Below are 14,847 nucleotides of genomic sequence, written 5' to 3' on the forward strand. Positions count from 1 at the left end.
AGTCTCACCTCTTATTCCATTGGTAGCTCAGATGTTGCAGTAAAAGTGGTATATTCTTCATAAGCTGTAGGATCCAATCATCATGCTATCTTCTGCAGAGAAAGCAAATGATTGTGGGCTACGTAGTACTCTCTCTAACTATAGGCAGATGTTTAATTTATTTTTGAGGTATTGGACTAGATTCATAATGTTTGCAATAGGTTTTACATTCTAGAATGTATCTGTTTAGAAACTTCGTTTTAGGATTACGTTTATTTTTAGTGTGTCATGTGGGTGTTTGTACATCTGCTGAACTAATCTAAAAGTAAATATTTTGTTTGCACACTAAAATATTTTTTTGAGAAACTCACAGGGTCCACATCTTAGCTATTTCAAATCATTAAAGAGGTGTCAGATCAAGAAGAAAGCGTTATGATCATAGCTTTGGCACAATAAACCATAATACTTATTGACAACAAACTGTCCGGTGTGAACAAAACGTGAAGTGCTTTCGTAATGTGAGGTTTCTATGTGTAGATATTGCAAAAGTCTTAGACACAGTTTTCAATAGTTTTACTTTCCAGTACATTTTTTTCATTCTGTCAATATCGATGCTGTTGTGAAAATTGAGGTTTTTTAAATGAATGTTTCTGTAATAAGAGGGAGTTGAAATTTGTAAATATTATATAAAAAGATTTTGCAGTTGCTTAGAAATTTATGTAAGTTAAAACTTCATTGTACATTGTGTTATTGGAAGTTTGTCGAGGGGTGGAATAGATATAAGTTTGTTGTAATTGAACCCTTAAGAAACATTTCATAGTGTCCGATAATTCTTCATTTCAGATAATTAACACTGACATATCTCCTAAAATACAGAAGCTAAAAGAAGAACAAGGAAGATATCTTGAATACCAGAAAGTAGTTAGAGATTTGGAAAGGCTAATGAAAATATATGTTGCATGGAGGTACATGAAAGCTAAGGTTAGTATTTGAATGATTAATGGAAAATCTCATATAAAGATGTGAAACAAATACTAACAAAGAAATAGAGGGGCTGGCCAGTACTTACCTCAGCTCAGTACAGCCGATACATACACAAAAAACAGAAAGGAAAATTTACGTTCCTAGCTTTCGGAACAAATGTCCCTTCATCAGGGAGGAGAGAGAGAGGGGGGAAAGAAAGGGAAGAAGGGAAAGTGGATTCAGTTACTCACAACCCAGGTTATGAAGCAGCAGGGAAAGGAAAACAGGGAGGGTAGCAAGGGTGGAAGCATGGTTGTCAGAGGGAAGCCAAAGATATTCTACTGTAAGTACTGTGCCAGCTTCAAACCAAAGAGGATGCATACAGAAGTAAAGAGTATACAGTATAAAGATAAACACAACTATGTAGGATGAAAAGATGCGTGAATGGCTAAAGAGGAAAGGGAAAGAGGAGAAGACTGAAGAGTAAATTGGAGTGAGGTTGTTTAACATAGGTTCATTCCAGGGGGATGGCGGGATGAAAGGATGTGTTGGAGTGCTAGTTCCCACCTCCGCAGTTCAGAGGGACTGGTGTTGGGTGGGAGAAGCCAAATGGCACATACGGTGTAGAAGGTTCCTAGGTCCCTAGAATTATGCTGGAGGGCATGCTCCGCTACTGGGTATTGGACATTCCTAGGCGGACAGTTCGTCTGTGTCTGTTCATGCGCTCAGCCAGTTTAGTTGTTGTCATACCGATGTAAAAGGCTGTGCAGTGCAGGCATGTCAGCTGATAAATGACGTGTAGTTTCACACGTGGCCCTGCCTTGAATTGTGTATGTTTTACCAGTAGCGGGGCTGGAGTAGGTGGTTGTGGGGGGGATGCATGGGGCAGGTTTTGCAGCAGGGTCAGTTACAGGGGTAGGAACCGCTGGGTAGAGAAGGTAGTCTGGGAATATTGTAGGGTTTAATAAGGATGTTACGGAGGTTAGTGGGGCGACGAAAGGCAACTCTGGGTGGTCTGGGGAGAATTTTGTCGAGGGATGATCTCATTTCAGGGGTTGACTTGAGAAAGTCATATCCCTGGCAGAGTAATTTGTTGATGTATTTGAGGCCAGGATAATATTGGGTGACAAGGGGGATGCTTCTGTGTGGTCTGGGGGTAGGAACATTGTTGTTGGACGGGTAGGAATGTATTGCTCGGGAGATCTGTTTGTGGACAAGGTCTGCAGGATAGTTGCAGGAGAGGAAAGCACTGGTCAGGTTATTGGTGTAATTGTTGAGGGATTCATCACTGGAGCAGATACGTTTGCCATGAATACCTAGGCTGTAGGGAAGGGAACGTTTGATGTGGAATGGATGGCAGCTATCAAAGTGAAGGTACTGCTGTTTGTTTGTGGGTTTGATATGGACAGAGGTGTGGATGTGAGCTTCAACAAGATGAAGGCCACCGTCCAGGAAGGTGGCTTGGGTTTTGGAGAAGGACCAGGTGAAATTCAGATTCGAAAAGGAGTTGAGGTTATGGAGGAAATTAAGGAGTGTTTCTTCACCATGAGTCCAGACCACAAAGATGTCATCTATAAAACTATACCAGGCCAGGGGAAGCAGCTGTTGGGTCTTCAGGAAAGCTTCCTCCATGCGGCCCATGAAGAGGTTAGCATAGGACGGAGCCATCCTGGTTCCCATGGCCGTTCCCCTGATTTGTTTGTAGGTCTGGCCTTCAAAAGTGAAGTAATTATGGGTTAGGATGAAGTTGGTAAGTGTGATAAGGAATGAGGTTTTTGGAAGATCTTCGGGTGGGCGTTGGGAGAGGTAGTGCTCAAGGGCAGAGAGACCATGGGTATGTGGGATGTTTGTGTAAAGGGATGTAGCATCTATGGTGACAAGAAAGGTTTCAGGTGGGAGAGGAGTGGGAATGGATTTGAGGCGTTCTAGGAAGTGGTTTGTGTCTTTGATGTAGGATGGGAGTGTGCGGGTGATAGGTTGGAGGTGTTGGTCTACCAGAGCTGAGATACGTTCTGTTGGGGCTTTGAAGCCTGCTACAATGGGACGGCCAGGATGGTTCTCTTTGTGGATTTTGGGTAATAGGTAGAAGGTAGGAGTACGGGGCTCAGGTGGAGTGAGTAAGTCTATGGAAGCCGTTGTGAGGCCTTGTGAGGGACCTTGGATTTTTAGGATTTTCTGCAGCTCAGTCTGGATGGAGGGAATGGGATAGATGACATCTTTGTGGTCTGGACTCATGGTGAAGAAACACTCCTTAATTTCCTCCATAACCTCAACTCCTTTTCGAATCTGAATTTCACCTGGTCCTTCTCCAAAACCCAAGCCACCTTCCTGGATGTTGACCTTCATCTTGTTGAAGCTCACATCCACACCTCAGTCCATATCAAACCCACAAACAAACAGCAGTACCTTCACTTTGATAGCTGCCATCCATTCCACATCAAACGTTCCCTTCCCTACAGCCTAGGTATTCGTGGCAAACGTATCTGCTCCAGTGATGAATCCCTCAACAATTACACCAATAACCTGACCAGTGCTTTTCTCTTCCGCAACTATCCTGCAGACCTTGTCCACAAACAGATCTCCCGAGCAATACATTCCTCCCAGTCCAGCAACAATGTTCCTACCCCCAGACCACACAGAAGCATCCCCCTTGTCACCCAATATTATCCTGGCCTCAAATACATCAACAAATTACTCTGCCAGGGATATGACTTTCTCAAGTCAACCCCTGAAATGAGATCATCCCTTGACAAAATTCTCCCCAGACCACCCAGAGTTGCCTTTCGTCGCCCCACTAACCTCCGTAACATCCTTGTTAAACCCTACAATATTCCCAGACTATCTTCTCTACCCAGCGGTTCCTACCCCTGTAACCGACCCTGCTGCAAAACCTGCTCCATGCATCCCCCCACAACCACCTACTCCAGCCCCGCTACTGGTAAAACACACACAATTCAAGGCAGGGCCACGTGTGAAACTACACATGTCATTTATCAGCTGACATGCCTGCACTGCACAGCCTTTTACATCGGTATGACAACAACTAAACTGGCTGAGCGCATGAACGGACACAGACGAACTGTCCGCCTAGGAGATGTCCAATACCCAGTAGCGGAGCATGCCCTCCAGCATAATTCTAGGGACCTAGGAACCTTCTACACCGTATGTGCCATTTGGCTTCTCCCACCCAACACCAGTCCCTCTGAACTGTGGAGATGGGAACTAGCACTCTAACAAATCCTATCATCCCGCCATCCCCTGGACTGAACCTACGTTAAACAACCTCACTCCCATTTACTCTTCAGTCTTCTCCTCTTTCCCTTTCCTCTTTAGCCATTCACGTATCTTTTCATCCTACATAGTTGTGTTTATCTTTATACTGTATACCTCTTCACTTCTACCGAGCGAGGTGGCGCAGTGGTAAGACACTAGACCCGCATTCGGGAGGACGACGGTTCAATCCCGCGTCCGGCCATCCTGATTTAGGTTTTCCGTGATTTCCCTAAATCACTCCAGGCAAATGCCGGGATGGTTCCTCTGAAAGGGCACGGCCGACTTCCTTCCCCATCCTTCCCTAATCCGATGAGACCGATGACCACGCTGTTTGGTCTCCTTCCCAAAAACCAACCAATCTTCACTTCTGTATGCATCCTCTTTGGTTTGAAGCTGGCACAGTACTTACAGTAGAATATCTTTGGCTTCCCTCTGACAACCATGCCTCCATCCTTGTTACCCTCCCTGTTTTCCTTTCCCTGTTGCTTCATAACCTGGGTTGTTAGTAACTGAATCCACTTTCCCTTCTTCCCATTCTTTCCCCTCTCTCCTCCCTGATGAAGGAACATTTGTTCAGAAAGCTAGGAACATAAATTTTCCATTCTGTTTTTTGTGTATGTATCGGCTGTACTGAGCTGAGGTAAGTACTGGCCAGCCCCTCTATCTCTTTGTTAGTAAAGGTTAGTATTTGTCCAGTTTTCATTACATTGTGGAAAAGCATTGCAATTAATTAGATATGGAGAAGATCTAAATAAAATGTTCCTCTGGTTACTCTTAATGAACATATGTGTACCTTTTTAGTGGGAGAATGCATATATTACATTCTATACAGTAACTGCATTTGAGGTTAATATGAATTTTCTTTTGTTAATGGCCAACCAGTCACAACTTAAACTCAACAGTGAAGTATGCTGAATGTTTGTTCTGCTTATTTATTCATTTTATTTTATGAGAGAGGGATGACAACTAATTTGTGAACTGATTGAATATTCCTGTAACATGCCTCTTCCTTGAGTTGTGGTGTAGCTCATTCAGACAATCAGAACTAATAAGTAAAAAAGTGAGAGGCATTTCCTGATAATTATTCATCTTTGCCTGTAGATGCAAGTGCTTGGAGACATTGAAATAAAGTTTTTTCTTCAGTAAAACAAAGCTGTCACAAATCCAAAGATTGGTTTGAACATGACAATGCTATACTAGCCATGGTCCTGTTGGACACGGCATGCTGTTGCCTTCTTCCAACCTTTGAACTGTCTTACCCAGCCAGTTACAGGAGGACCTAAAGTTTAATGTGGATTCCAAACCACTGTGTAACTCATCATTCTCAGACCGACAAATATTGCCAGAGATAGAAGTTACAAGTGACAGATAAAAAACCTGATTGATTGGGTATCAATTCTGAAATCTTTGGATTTGTAGTCTGGCACTTCACCAATGAAACACTGAGCCACATTTCTGTGCAACCAAATATTTCAAATATTTTCTTCCATATTCTAGTGTCTCCTGGATAAATTTTTCCCTCTTTGTGTTTTTAGTATCCTTTGTTGACAGTGCCCCTTGATTTAATATTTATATTAGCAACAATTAATCATTAACTGTGTATTTAATTCTGTTGACTGCCCTGTTTCTGCAGTGTAATCTACAGACTGAAGTATCTGACATACTAGTAATGATTAGGTGTCACTATTGGTTTACTCTAACCAGTGGTGTCTTCTGTAATTATTTTTATTTTAAATAATCACAACAAGAAATTACAGGAAATGGAGATCAGTTATGTCTCCTGACACACAACTTACCTTCTGTAGAGACTCAATCCAGAGAAAACACTATGAAATAACAATCTCTTGAATTTCAAATTACAAAAATCATACTCGCCTTTTACTCCAGGGCTTGTAAAACAGTGATCAGAAACATGTGGTTTTGAGAAGTGCTTGTAGCGATTTCTGAGGCATCTTGCATGCTAAATTTGTGCTGTGCATTCTGTCTAGACATTTGAGACACAAATTTCTCCACCCTTTAATGTGTTTTGGAGGCAACATAACTACCTAACCTTTGTACACATCGTTGTTTACCAACCTAAGTTCACCACAGGATCAACATAGCTCATCTTAAACCAACACTTTTTTGACTTTTTTCACACCAGAACTCCAGTTGCTTTCTAATTCACCTTTATCCCTCCCCATATATTTTTATTTTCGCTTTAGCCTCATGTTACACTTTCCACCTTCTAATATCATGTCACCCTCACAACATCCCCACAACGACCCCATTAAGTTTTATTTACATTCCCTCTGCAAACATGCCTTCACCCTAGCCAGATTATGCTCTCATATTTTATTTACTCAGGCTTGTCTGACATTTGGCATTACTCCCAAAGGCCTCACGCTTAAAGTTCCCAACTCTGGCTGTAACCCTTCTTTCCATCAGTCCCTATACCAGTTCCAAACTGAACAACCCATAGCCCTCAGCCGCCTAATCCTTCACCTACACATCAACTCAGCCAATGAACACACCCGTCAACTCCTATCCCTAATCGAAGTCCTCAATCTTTCCTCTCCCACATCCACACCGGCTGTTCAGAGCATCCTCCTACAGGCCAACTGCATGCCACCCTCCACCTCAAAAAAACTATCCAATCTCCTGGTTTCCCACCTCCGGAAAGGCAACTCACTCACCCTCCACAACCTTTCTAACAAACCTCAACCTCCTCTCATTGCACACAGACCCAGTCTCTCCCACCTACTCAATCTCTCATTTCCAGCTCCACTCCCCCAACACCTCAAAATTCTAGTCAACACAATCTGGAACCACAACACCCCAATTCAGTATTTAACCTTTCCTCCAAACCTCTCTCCCAATCCGAAACCTCTGTCCTATCCAAAGGCCTTACCTTCAGCCCTATTCCGAGATTCAGCCAAACAGCCCTCGTCAAAGATTTACTGTCCTACACTCGTAGTCTCTGCTGGAAATATCACTTTGCCCTGAAGAAAAATAATCCTAATCCTACTCCTAATGATTCAACCCCCCAAGACACTATCCAAATTGAAGCCTGCCTGGAACAGTTCAGTCCTCCGTCACAGGGGGACCCACCTCCTCTTCCACAAAATCACCCTCTCCATACCTTCCAGGAATTTCTTACTTCCAGCTTTGCCTCTCAATCTTTCTTGAAAAGCCTTAATCCTACTCCCAACATCACCACAGCTGAAGCCCAGGCTATACGTTATCTGAAGGCTGACCGATCCATCATCATTCTTCTGGCTGACAAGGGTTCCACGACCGTGGTACTTGATTATCGGGAGTATGTGGCTGAGGGACTGCGTCAACTTTCAGACAACACCACATACAAAGTGTGCCAAGGTAATCCCATTCCTGATGTCCAGGCGGAGCTTCAAGGAAGCCTCAGAACCTTAGGCCGCCTACAAAACCTTTCACCTGACTCCATCAACCTCCTGACCCCACCAACACCCCGCACCCCTACTTTCTACCTACTTCGTAATATTCACAAACCCAAACATCCCGGCCACCCCATTGTAGCTGGTTCCCAAGCCCCCACAGAACGTATCTCTGCCTACGTAGATCACCTTCAACCCATTACATGCAGTCTCCCATCCTTCACCAAAGACACCAACCACTTTCTCGAATGCCTGGAATCCTTACCCAATCTGTTACCCACGGAAACCATCCTCGTAACCATTGATGCCACTTCTTATACACAAATATTCCGCACGTCCAGGGCCTCGCTGCGATGGAGCACTTCTTTTCACGCCGATCACCTGCTACCCTACCTAAAACCTCTTTCCTCATTACCTTAGCCAGCTTCATCGTAACTCACAACTTCTTCACTTTCGAAGGCCAGACATACCAACGATTAAAGGGAACAGCCATGGGTACCATGATGGTCCCCTCGTACACCAACCTATTTATGGGTCGCTTAGAGGAAGCCTTCTTGGTTACCCAGGCCTGCCAACCCAAAGTTTGGTACAGATTTATTGATGACATCTTCATGATCTGGACTCACAGTGAAGAACAACTCCAGAATTTCCTCTCCAGTCTCAACTCCTTAGGTTCCATCAGATTCACCTGGTACTACTACAAATCCCATGCCACTTTCCTCAATGTTGACCTCCATCTGTCCAATGGCCAGCTTCACACATCCGCCCACATCAAACCCATCAACAAGCAACAGTACCTCCATTATGACAGCTGCCACCCATTTCCATATCAAACGGTCCCTTCCCTACAGATTAGGTCTTTGTGGCAAACGAATCTGCTCCAGTCCTGAATCCCTGAACCATTACACCAATAACCTGAAAACAGCTTTCGCATTCCGCAACTACTCTCCCGACCTGGTACAGAAGCAAATAACCAGAGCCACTTCCTCATCCCCTCAAACCCAGAACCTCCCACAGAACCACCCCAAAAGTGCCCCACTTGTGACAGGATACTTTCCGGGACTGGATCAAACTGAATGTGGCTCTCCAGCAGGGATACAACTTCCTCAAATCCTGCCCTGAAATGAGATCCATCCTTCATGAAATCCTCCCCACTCCATCAAGAGTGTCTTTCCGCCATCCACCTAACCTTCATAACCTCTTTGTTCATCCCTATGAAATCCCCAAACCACCTTCCCTATCATCTGGCTCCTACCCTTGTAACTGCCCCCAGTGTAAAACCTGTCCCATGCTCCCTCCCACCACCACTTACTCCAGTCCTGTAACCCAGAAGGTGTACATGATCAAAGGCAGAGCCACACGTGAAAGCACCCACGTGATTTACCAACTGACATGCCTACACTGTGAAGCCTTCTATGTGGGAATGACCAGCAACAAACTCCATTCACATGAACGGACACAGGCAGACAGTGTTTGTTGGAAATGAGGATCACCCTGTGGCTAAACATGTCTTGGTGCACGGCCAGCACATCTTGGCACAGTGTTACACCGTCCGGGTTATCTGGATACTTCCCACTGACACCAACCTATCAGAACTCCGGAGATAGGAACTTGCTCTTCAATATATCCTCTCTTCCTGTTACCCACCAGGCCTCAACCTCCGCTAATTTCAAGTTGCCGCCCCTTGTACATCACTTGTCATTCAACATCATTTTTGCCTCTGCACTTCCACCTTGACTGACATCTCTGCCCAACCTCTTTGCCTTTACATATGACTGCCTGTGTCTGTATATGCGCAGGTGTGTGTGTGTGTGTGTGTGTGTGTGTGTGTGTGTGTGTGTGTGTGTGTGTGTGTGTGTCTATATATAGTTATAATAGAGGGAAACATTCCACGTAGGAAAAATATATCTAAAAACAAAGATGATGTGACTTACCAAATGAAAGTGCTGGCAGGTCGACAGACACACAAACAAACACAAACATACACACAAAATTCAAGCTTTCGCAACAAACTGTTGCCTCATCAGGAAAGAGGGAAGGAGAGGGAAAGACGAAAGGATGTGGGTTTTAAGGGAGAGGGTAAGGAGTCATTCCAATCCCGGGAGCGGAAAGACTTGCCTTAGGGGGAAAAAAGGACGGGTATACACTCGCGCACATACACACATATCCATCCACACATATATGGTATATGTGTGGATGGATGTGTGTGTGTGTGTGCGCGAGTGTATACCCGTCCTTTTTTCCCCCTAAGGCAAGTCTTTCCGCTCCCGGGATTGGAATGACTCCTTACCCTCTCCCTTAAAACCCACATCCTTTCGTCTTTCCCTCTCCTTCCCTCTTTCCTGATGAGGCAACCTTGGGTTGCGAAAGCGTGAAATTTGTGTGTGTGTGTGTGTGTGTGTGTGTGTGTGTGTGTCTCTTTGTGTTTGTTTTTGTGTTTTTTATTGTGTCTATCTACCAGCGCTTTCTCGTTTGGTAAGTCACAGCATCTTTGTTTTATATTTATAAAGTCGTAACCTCATTTCCTTACACTAATGAGCTTGATTGGTAACAGGTTACATCTTCCCTAATTTTGATACACAATAAATAATCATTCTCCTACTGGCCATGACTTTCAGGGTATGTAAACCTCTGTAGGAGTAACAAACTATGACCTTGCCTTTCACTGTTTTTCAATTTTTGCCTTTATTTCTTGACATGTGACTATTTTTTACCCATTGGTCTCAAGATTTGAGACAGTGGTCATGCTTTCCATTTGTAGAATATTTTCTTAGGAAAAAAAATTACGATTATTGGGGTGCTTTGTGTGACCTCTGGTGAAGACACCAGATTGATCATAGAACTATATCATATCTCAACCAAGCTAGTATCATGTTGATTGTAATAAAACAATGTAATTGAGGTGTTGAGATCAAAAGATGGACATATCATTCAACAGTAGTTTTGAGATATATAAAAAAAACTGTATAATCTGGAGCAGTATTATTCCCAAACCTTATATCTACTTCCACATTCTAATCAGGAAGAATAAAATCTTACACCAAAATCTCTAAGAATAGAATAAAGGCAGGTAATAGAAAACAATAAGAGGAAATGAGTGACATATCCCCTTCTTGATTTAAACAACAGTAATTTTATCATACATAAATGTTATGTAACTAAAAAAAATAGTATATTTTCAAGCAAAATGTTCTTTTTAATAATTTCAACATGTTCATACAAATCCGAATTACTTGTATAAACACTCATAATTAAATACATATACAAATAGATAATATAATGTAAAACAATATCCTTTTTAGTGCTTTGGCTTGTAACATGGGAAGTTAATTCCACCTTTTTACATATTAACAACCCTGTTTATTTTGACCAACATGTATGTTCATGAACTTGTCACTCACGATCCCTGTCAAAAAATTCAGTTCCAGGTTCATTGTCTTCCTTGATCATATTCTTACTAATCAAAATTACAATTTCTTTTACTTGCTTAAAGTTAACATTATAGCTCTTCTGAACTTATTCTATTTATTGCCCACATTTTTATAGTACAAGGAGAAACAAAATAAACAAAAATGAATGGTTTTTGTCTTCCCTTCCTTTTTTGCTTAGTATCTAAACAAGTCCTTAAGTGTTTTTAATCATCCCAATAACACATCTGAAATCATTGTGAGAGCACATGAAACAATAGTAATGTCGTTCATGTGAACAGTATTTTAAAATCAGTGCTTTATATTGCCTGTCTTCCTTTACAACAGTCAGCAATGATTTCCACCATGATAAAATATTCAGTGGTTGGCAGCTGCTCTTTAATTTTCAAACATTGTAAAGAATGCAACACATGAATGATCTAGCATACCAAATAGATTCTGTGAAGCCAAGCCACTTATGTGTGGTAAAACTCGGATGGACTGATGTGATGCAGCTGTCTCGTTGGATTTTAGGCAGATCCATACGGAGAAGAGGCTCAGCCCTCCCTTGTGTGGAGAATCGCAGCCCATGTGTGGCAATCTTTAAATTCCATTGTGCCATTTGAACAGAGTTCTTAGGAAAGAAGTAACATTAGATGCTGCACAGTGCAAGGCTGTTAAGCCTAAACACTGTTCTTGTGCACCACTGAATGAAGTAGTAATCCTCCACATTATTCAAAATTTGTGTGTTTGCTCATGAGGATATTACTATAATCTGTTAGAAATAACAGAAGTCAGTCCTGTTTCACTGATGTGTTTTTTTTAGTGTGAAAAGAAAATTTGTACACCTCGTATAGGCTTAATTTTCCTCAGTGGGCTATGTTTTGGAACAAAAATTTAAAATACATCATCACAATTTGTACAAAACATTTCTTTGTAGACATGTTGGAAGCAATTCTTTCTCAGTAGCTGGTACTTCATCAGCAAAATATCTCACTAAGTCTGCTGAGACCAATACCTTAAAAATAAATTTAGGGTGGCTTCTGTTGAAAACTTAATTGTCTGGCTTTTCATGTACATGCAAAAATGAATTTGACTCCAAAAAGACACATACTTCATTAACTGTCAAATATCCATTGAGAGGAACATAAGAAGTTTGAGAACGGTACTTTCTTTTTATTTTCATTGATATTTTGTATGTGCTCAATGTAAGATTGCATTAGAAATGCCCATTACAAAGAAATGGAATAATTATTTCTTACACCATTCGGAATGCGTGCTCTTGAAATGATAGTAAGCAGTCAGTTTGTGTGATTTATCGATGCTTATTTTGTGAATGTTATAAATCCAAAGTGCTAGATTTTGTTTTATTCACTGGTTACCCCACAAGCACACATCTACCACCATTGCAGACGTAGTGTAGCCTGTTGAGAGCATCGGAGCATACCTTGTGTCCCTCAGTTTCAGATGGAGCAGACGTCCCCTTCTCACACAAATCGTATATTCTTTCTGGATTCTTGGCTTTACAACCATACACTGTGGATCTTATGTGGTAGTGCCTACTTCCCTTGTCTTGCATTCCCATAAACAGTCAAATACGGTAGATGATGTACATGGTATAACATCTTTTGAAACAGATCTTCAACTGTCAGTTCAAAAGTGTCATAACGTGTGGCTCCTGTACACCTCTATTTTAAGTACATACCCAGTCAAAGGATCACAAATAACAAAAAGTTTGGTATAAAACTTCAAAGACTTGCTTTTCATGTACATAACTCCGAAAAGACATAGTTCATCAATTGTCAAATATCCATTGGAGGAACACACAAAATATGAATGATTAGAATTGCACAGATTTGGAAGAGAGTCATGGTTATGCTGGCAAAGAGGAGTGTTTTTGGTGTTATAATTGAGATAATACTTCAGCAGAATTGCATTGAACCAATCAAGCTGATAAACAGTTAAAGGGAAGAAGTTACGGAATACTGATACTCTTGATCAATAGTCACTTAAGCATGGAGTTTTTTTTCTTCTTCTTGCTTCCTTTTTTTGTGTCAATGCACTTGGAAAGTATTACTTTGAAAATCAAGTAAATAGCCTCAATTTTTTGTCATAGTCTGCTTTCCTCAAACTACTTGCTTTAAACTTATTTTGTCTTCTTAATTTGAATATTATTTTAAACTGGCATAACTATTAGCCTCAGTTTTTAACGTTTTTAGTAACTCTACTGACAATTAACAATGAGGAACAATGCATTGTTCTGAAAATTGAGCAGATAATCAGCACAGGCAATTTCTAAAAAAAGGATGATGGGAGGATTGTCATCTGCATGCCATCCAGTTCTTTCATCTGCTGTCTTGTGTCTCTTAGGCAGTAACAGAGAAGCTGACAGCTAAAAAGTCACTGTGTCATCATTTTCCTTGCCTATGATAAAATTATCGAACATCAAATTACTAAAATTATTTTTACGGAGTATGCATTCTTGCAATCACTGCACTGTGTTGCTTCTTTTCTTTAATACTTTAGCATTTAGCGGTATACTAATCTGGCTCCATATCAGAATCATTCACATCTCCTTCCATAACAGAATTATCAAGTACTTTTTGCAGGACATCAAAAAGCATAACTATTACCAAATTTTGCCCTCTCAAAGCTGCAGCCATGCGTGTGAACAATGGGTGAGCAGATACACATCTGCCCACCAAAAGCTGTAAGGGGGTAACACAGGCTGGCAATAAACTGGAGTGCTGTTGAGAACTGCAGATATTTCAGATTCCGGTAATTAGGCAGCAGCACAGTGCAGAAATCATGCATTTAACATGCTTGCCAGCAGAGGTCATAAAGCTTTGAGTCCACTATGAATTTTTGAACGCAGCATGTACTAGACTTAAGTGCCATTGCTGAAGTTGGGAATCTTAACGCAAGTCCCCATGAATTAGAGACAATGGCGCTAACCAGCCGACCATAAGTTGTGGATGTTTATCCAGAAATTATATTATTCTTAAGGTGATTGACCACCTGTCTGATGTTAATATTGTTGCTACCACAAAACATAATTTAATATGAATGTTTGGTGTTGTTAGATCAACATGTGCTGAGAGATTAACCCTTTTGCTGGTATGGGCGTGTATACACATCCAGGTGCTGTGGACATGTATATGCGTGCTGCTTTGTTTTTTCTACACCGTCATAGACATCCATAGGCGGGATGTATGAGCCCTGGGACAAGCGGAAAATCCTGGAAAAACTTGGGAAATCTGGGAATTTTTTAAACTTCCAGGAATTTTTCATCATTTTTAGTTTTCAGCTAATTTGTAATTTTAACTGGTAAAAACTGATGACTGAAATAAAAAAATTTACGTTAGCCCACTACTAATACTGTAGCAAAAAACATAAACAAGAGAATGGCACCAAAATAAAACTGTAGTTGCAAAGAAAATGCGCCATTTGCAACAACACATCTAGAACAGTGAACGGGTTAAAAAGCTGTCATTTCTTGTTAATTATTCTGTATATAGTATAAATTTGTAAACTTTCATTTAAAAGCTATACATTTACAAGTATAACCTATTTTGTGTCACTTGCAGGAGAAAGTGAGAGAAGTGCAAGATGCCAGTAGAAACGTTGATACTGAGATACAAGAGGCTGAGGTAGCAATAAAAGAATCTGAAGCTGAAGCAGCAGGAATAGATGGAAAAGTAGCTGAGATGCAAGAAATAATTGATTCGGTAAATGGTTTTTTAACTTCTATAATTTAATCTTTTATAATCCTGTTTGTCGTCACATTCATTTTTAAAACATCTCTAACAGAGTGTTAAGTTATATGTAATTGG

At 41.3% G+C, this 14,847-nt stretch overlaps 1 protein-coding gene across 1 annotated transcript in view; it reads left to right on the forward strand.

Moving 5' to 3' along the window:
• The window catches only part of LOC126262477 (structural maintenance of chromosomes protein 2), a 160,931-nt gene that overhangs the window by 57,108 nt on the left and 88,976 nt on the right, over positions 1-14,847 (forward strand). Inside the window, exons 5-6 of the mRNA XM_049959141.1 lie at positions 823-960; positions 14,602-14,742. Coding sequence (XP_049815098.1) covers positions 823-960; positions 14,602-14,742 — 279 coding nt within the window. The remainder of the gene's footprint in view (positions 1-822; positions 961-14,601; positions 14,743-14,847) is intronic.

This window comes from Schistocerca nitens, chromosome 6, assembly GCF_023898315.1.
Source record: "Schistocerca nitens isolate TAMUIC-IGC-003100 chromosome 6, iqSchNite1.1, whole genome shotgun sequence".
NCBI lineage: Eukaryota > Metazoa > Arthropoda > Insecta > Orthoptera > Acrididae > Schistocerca > Schistocerca nitens.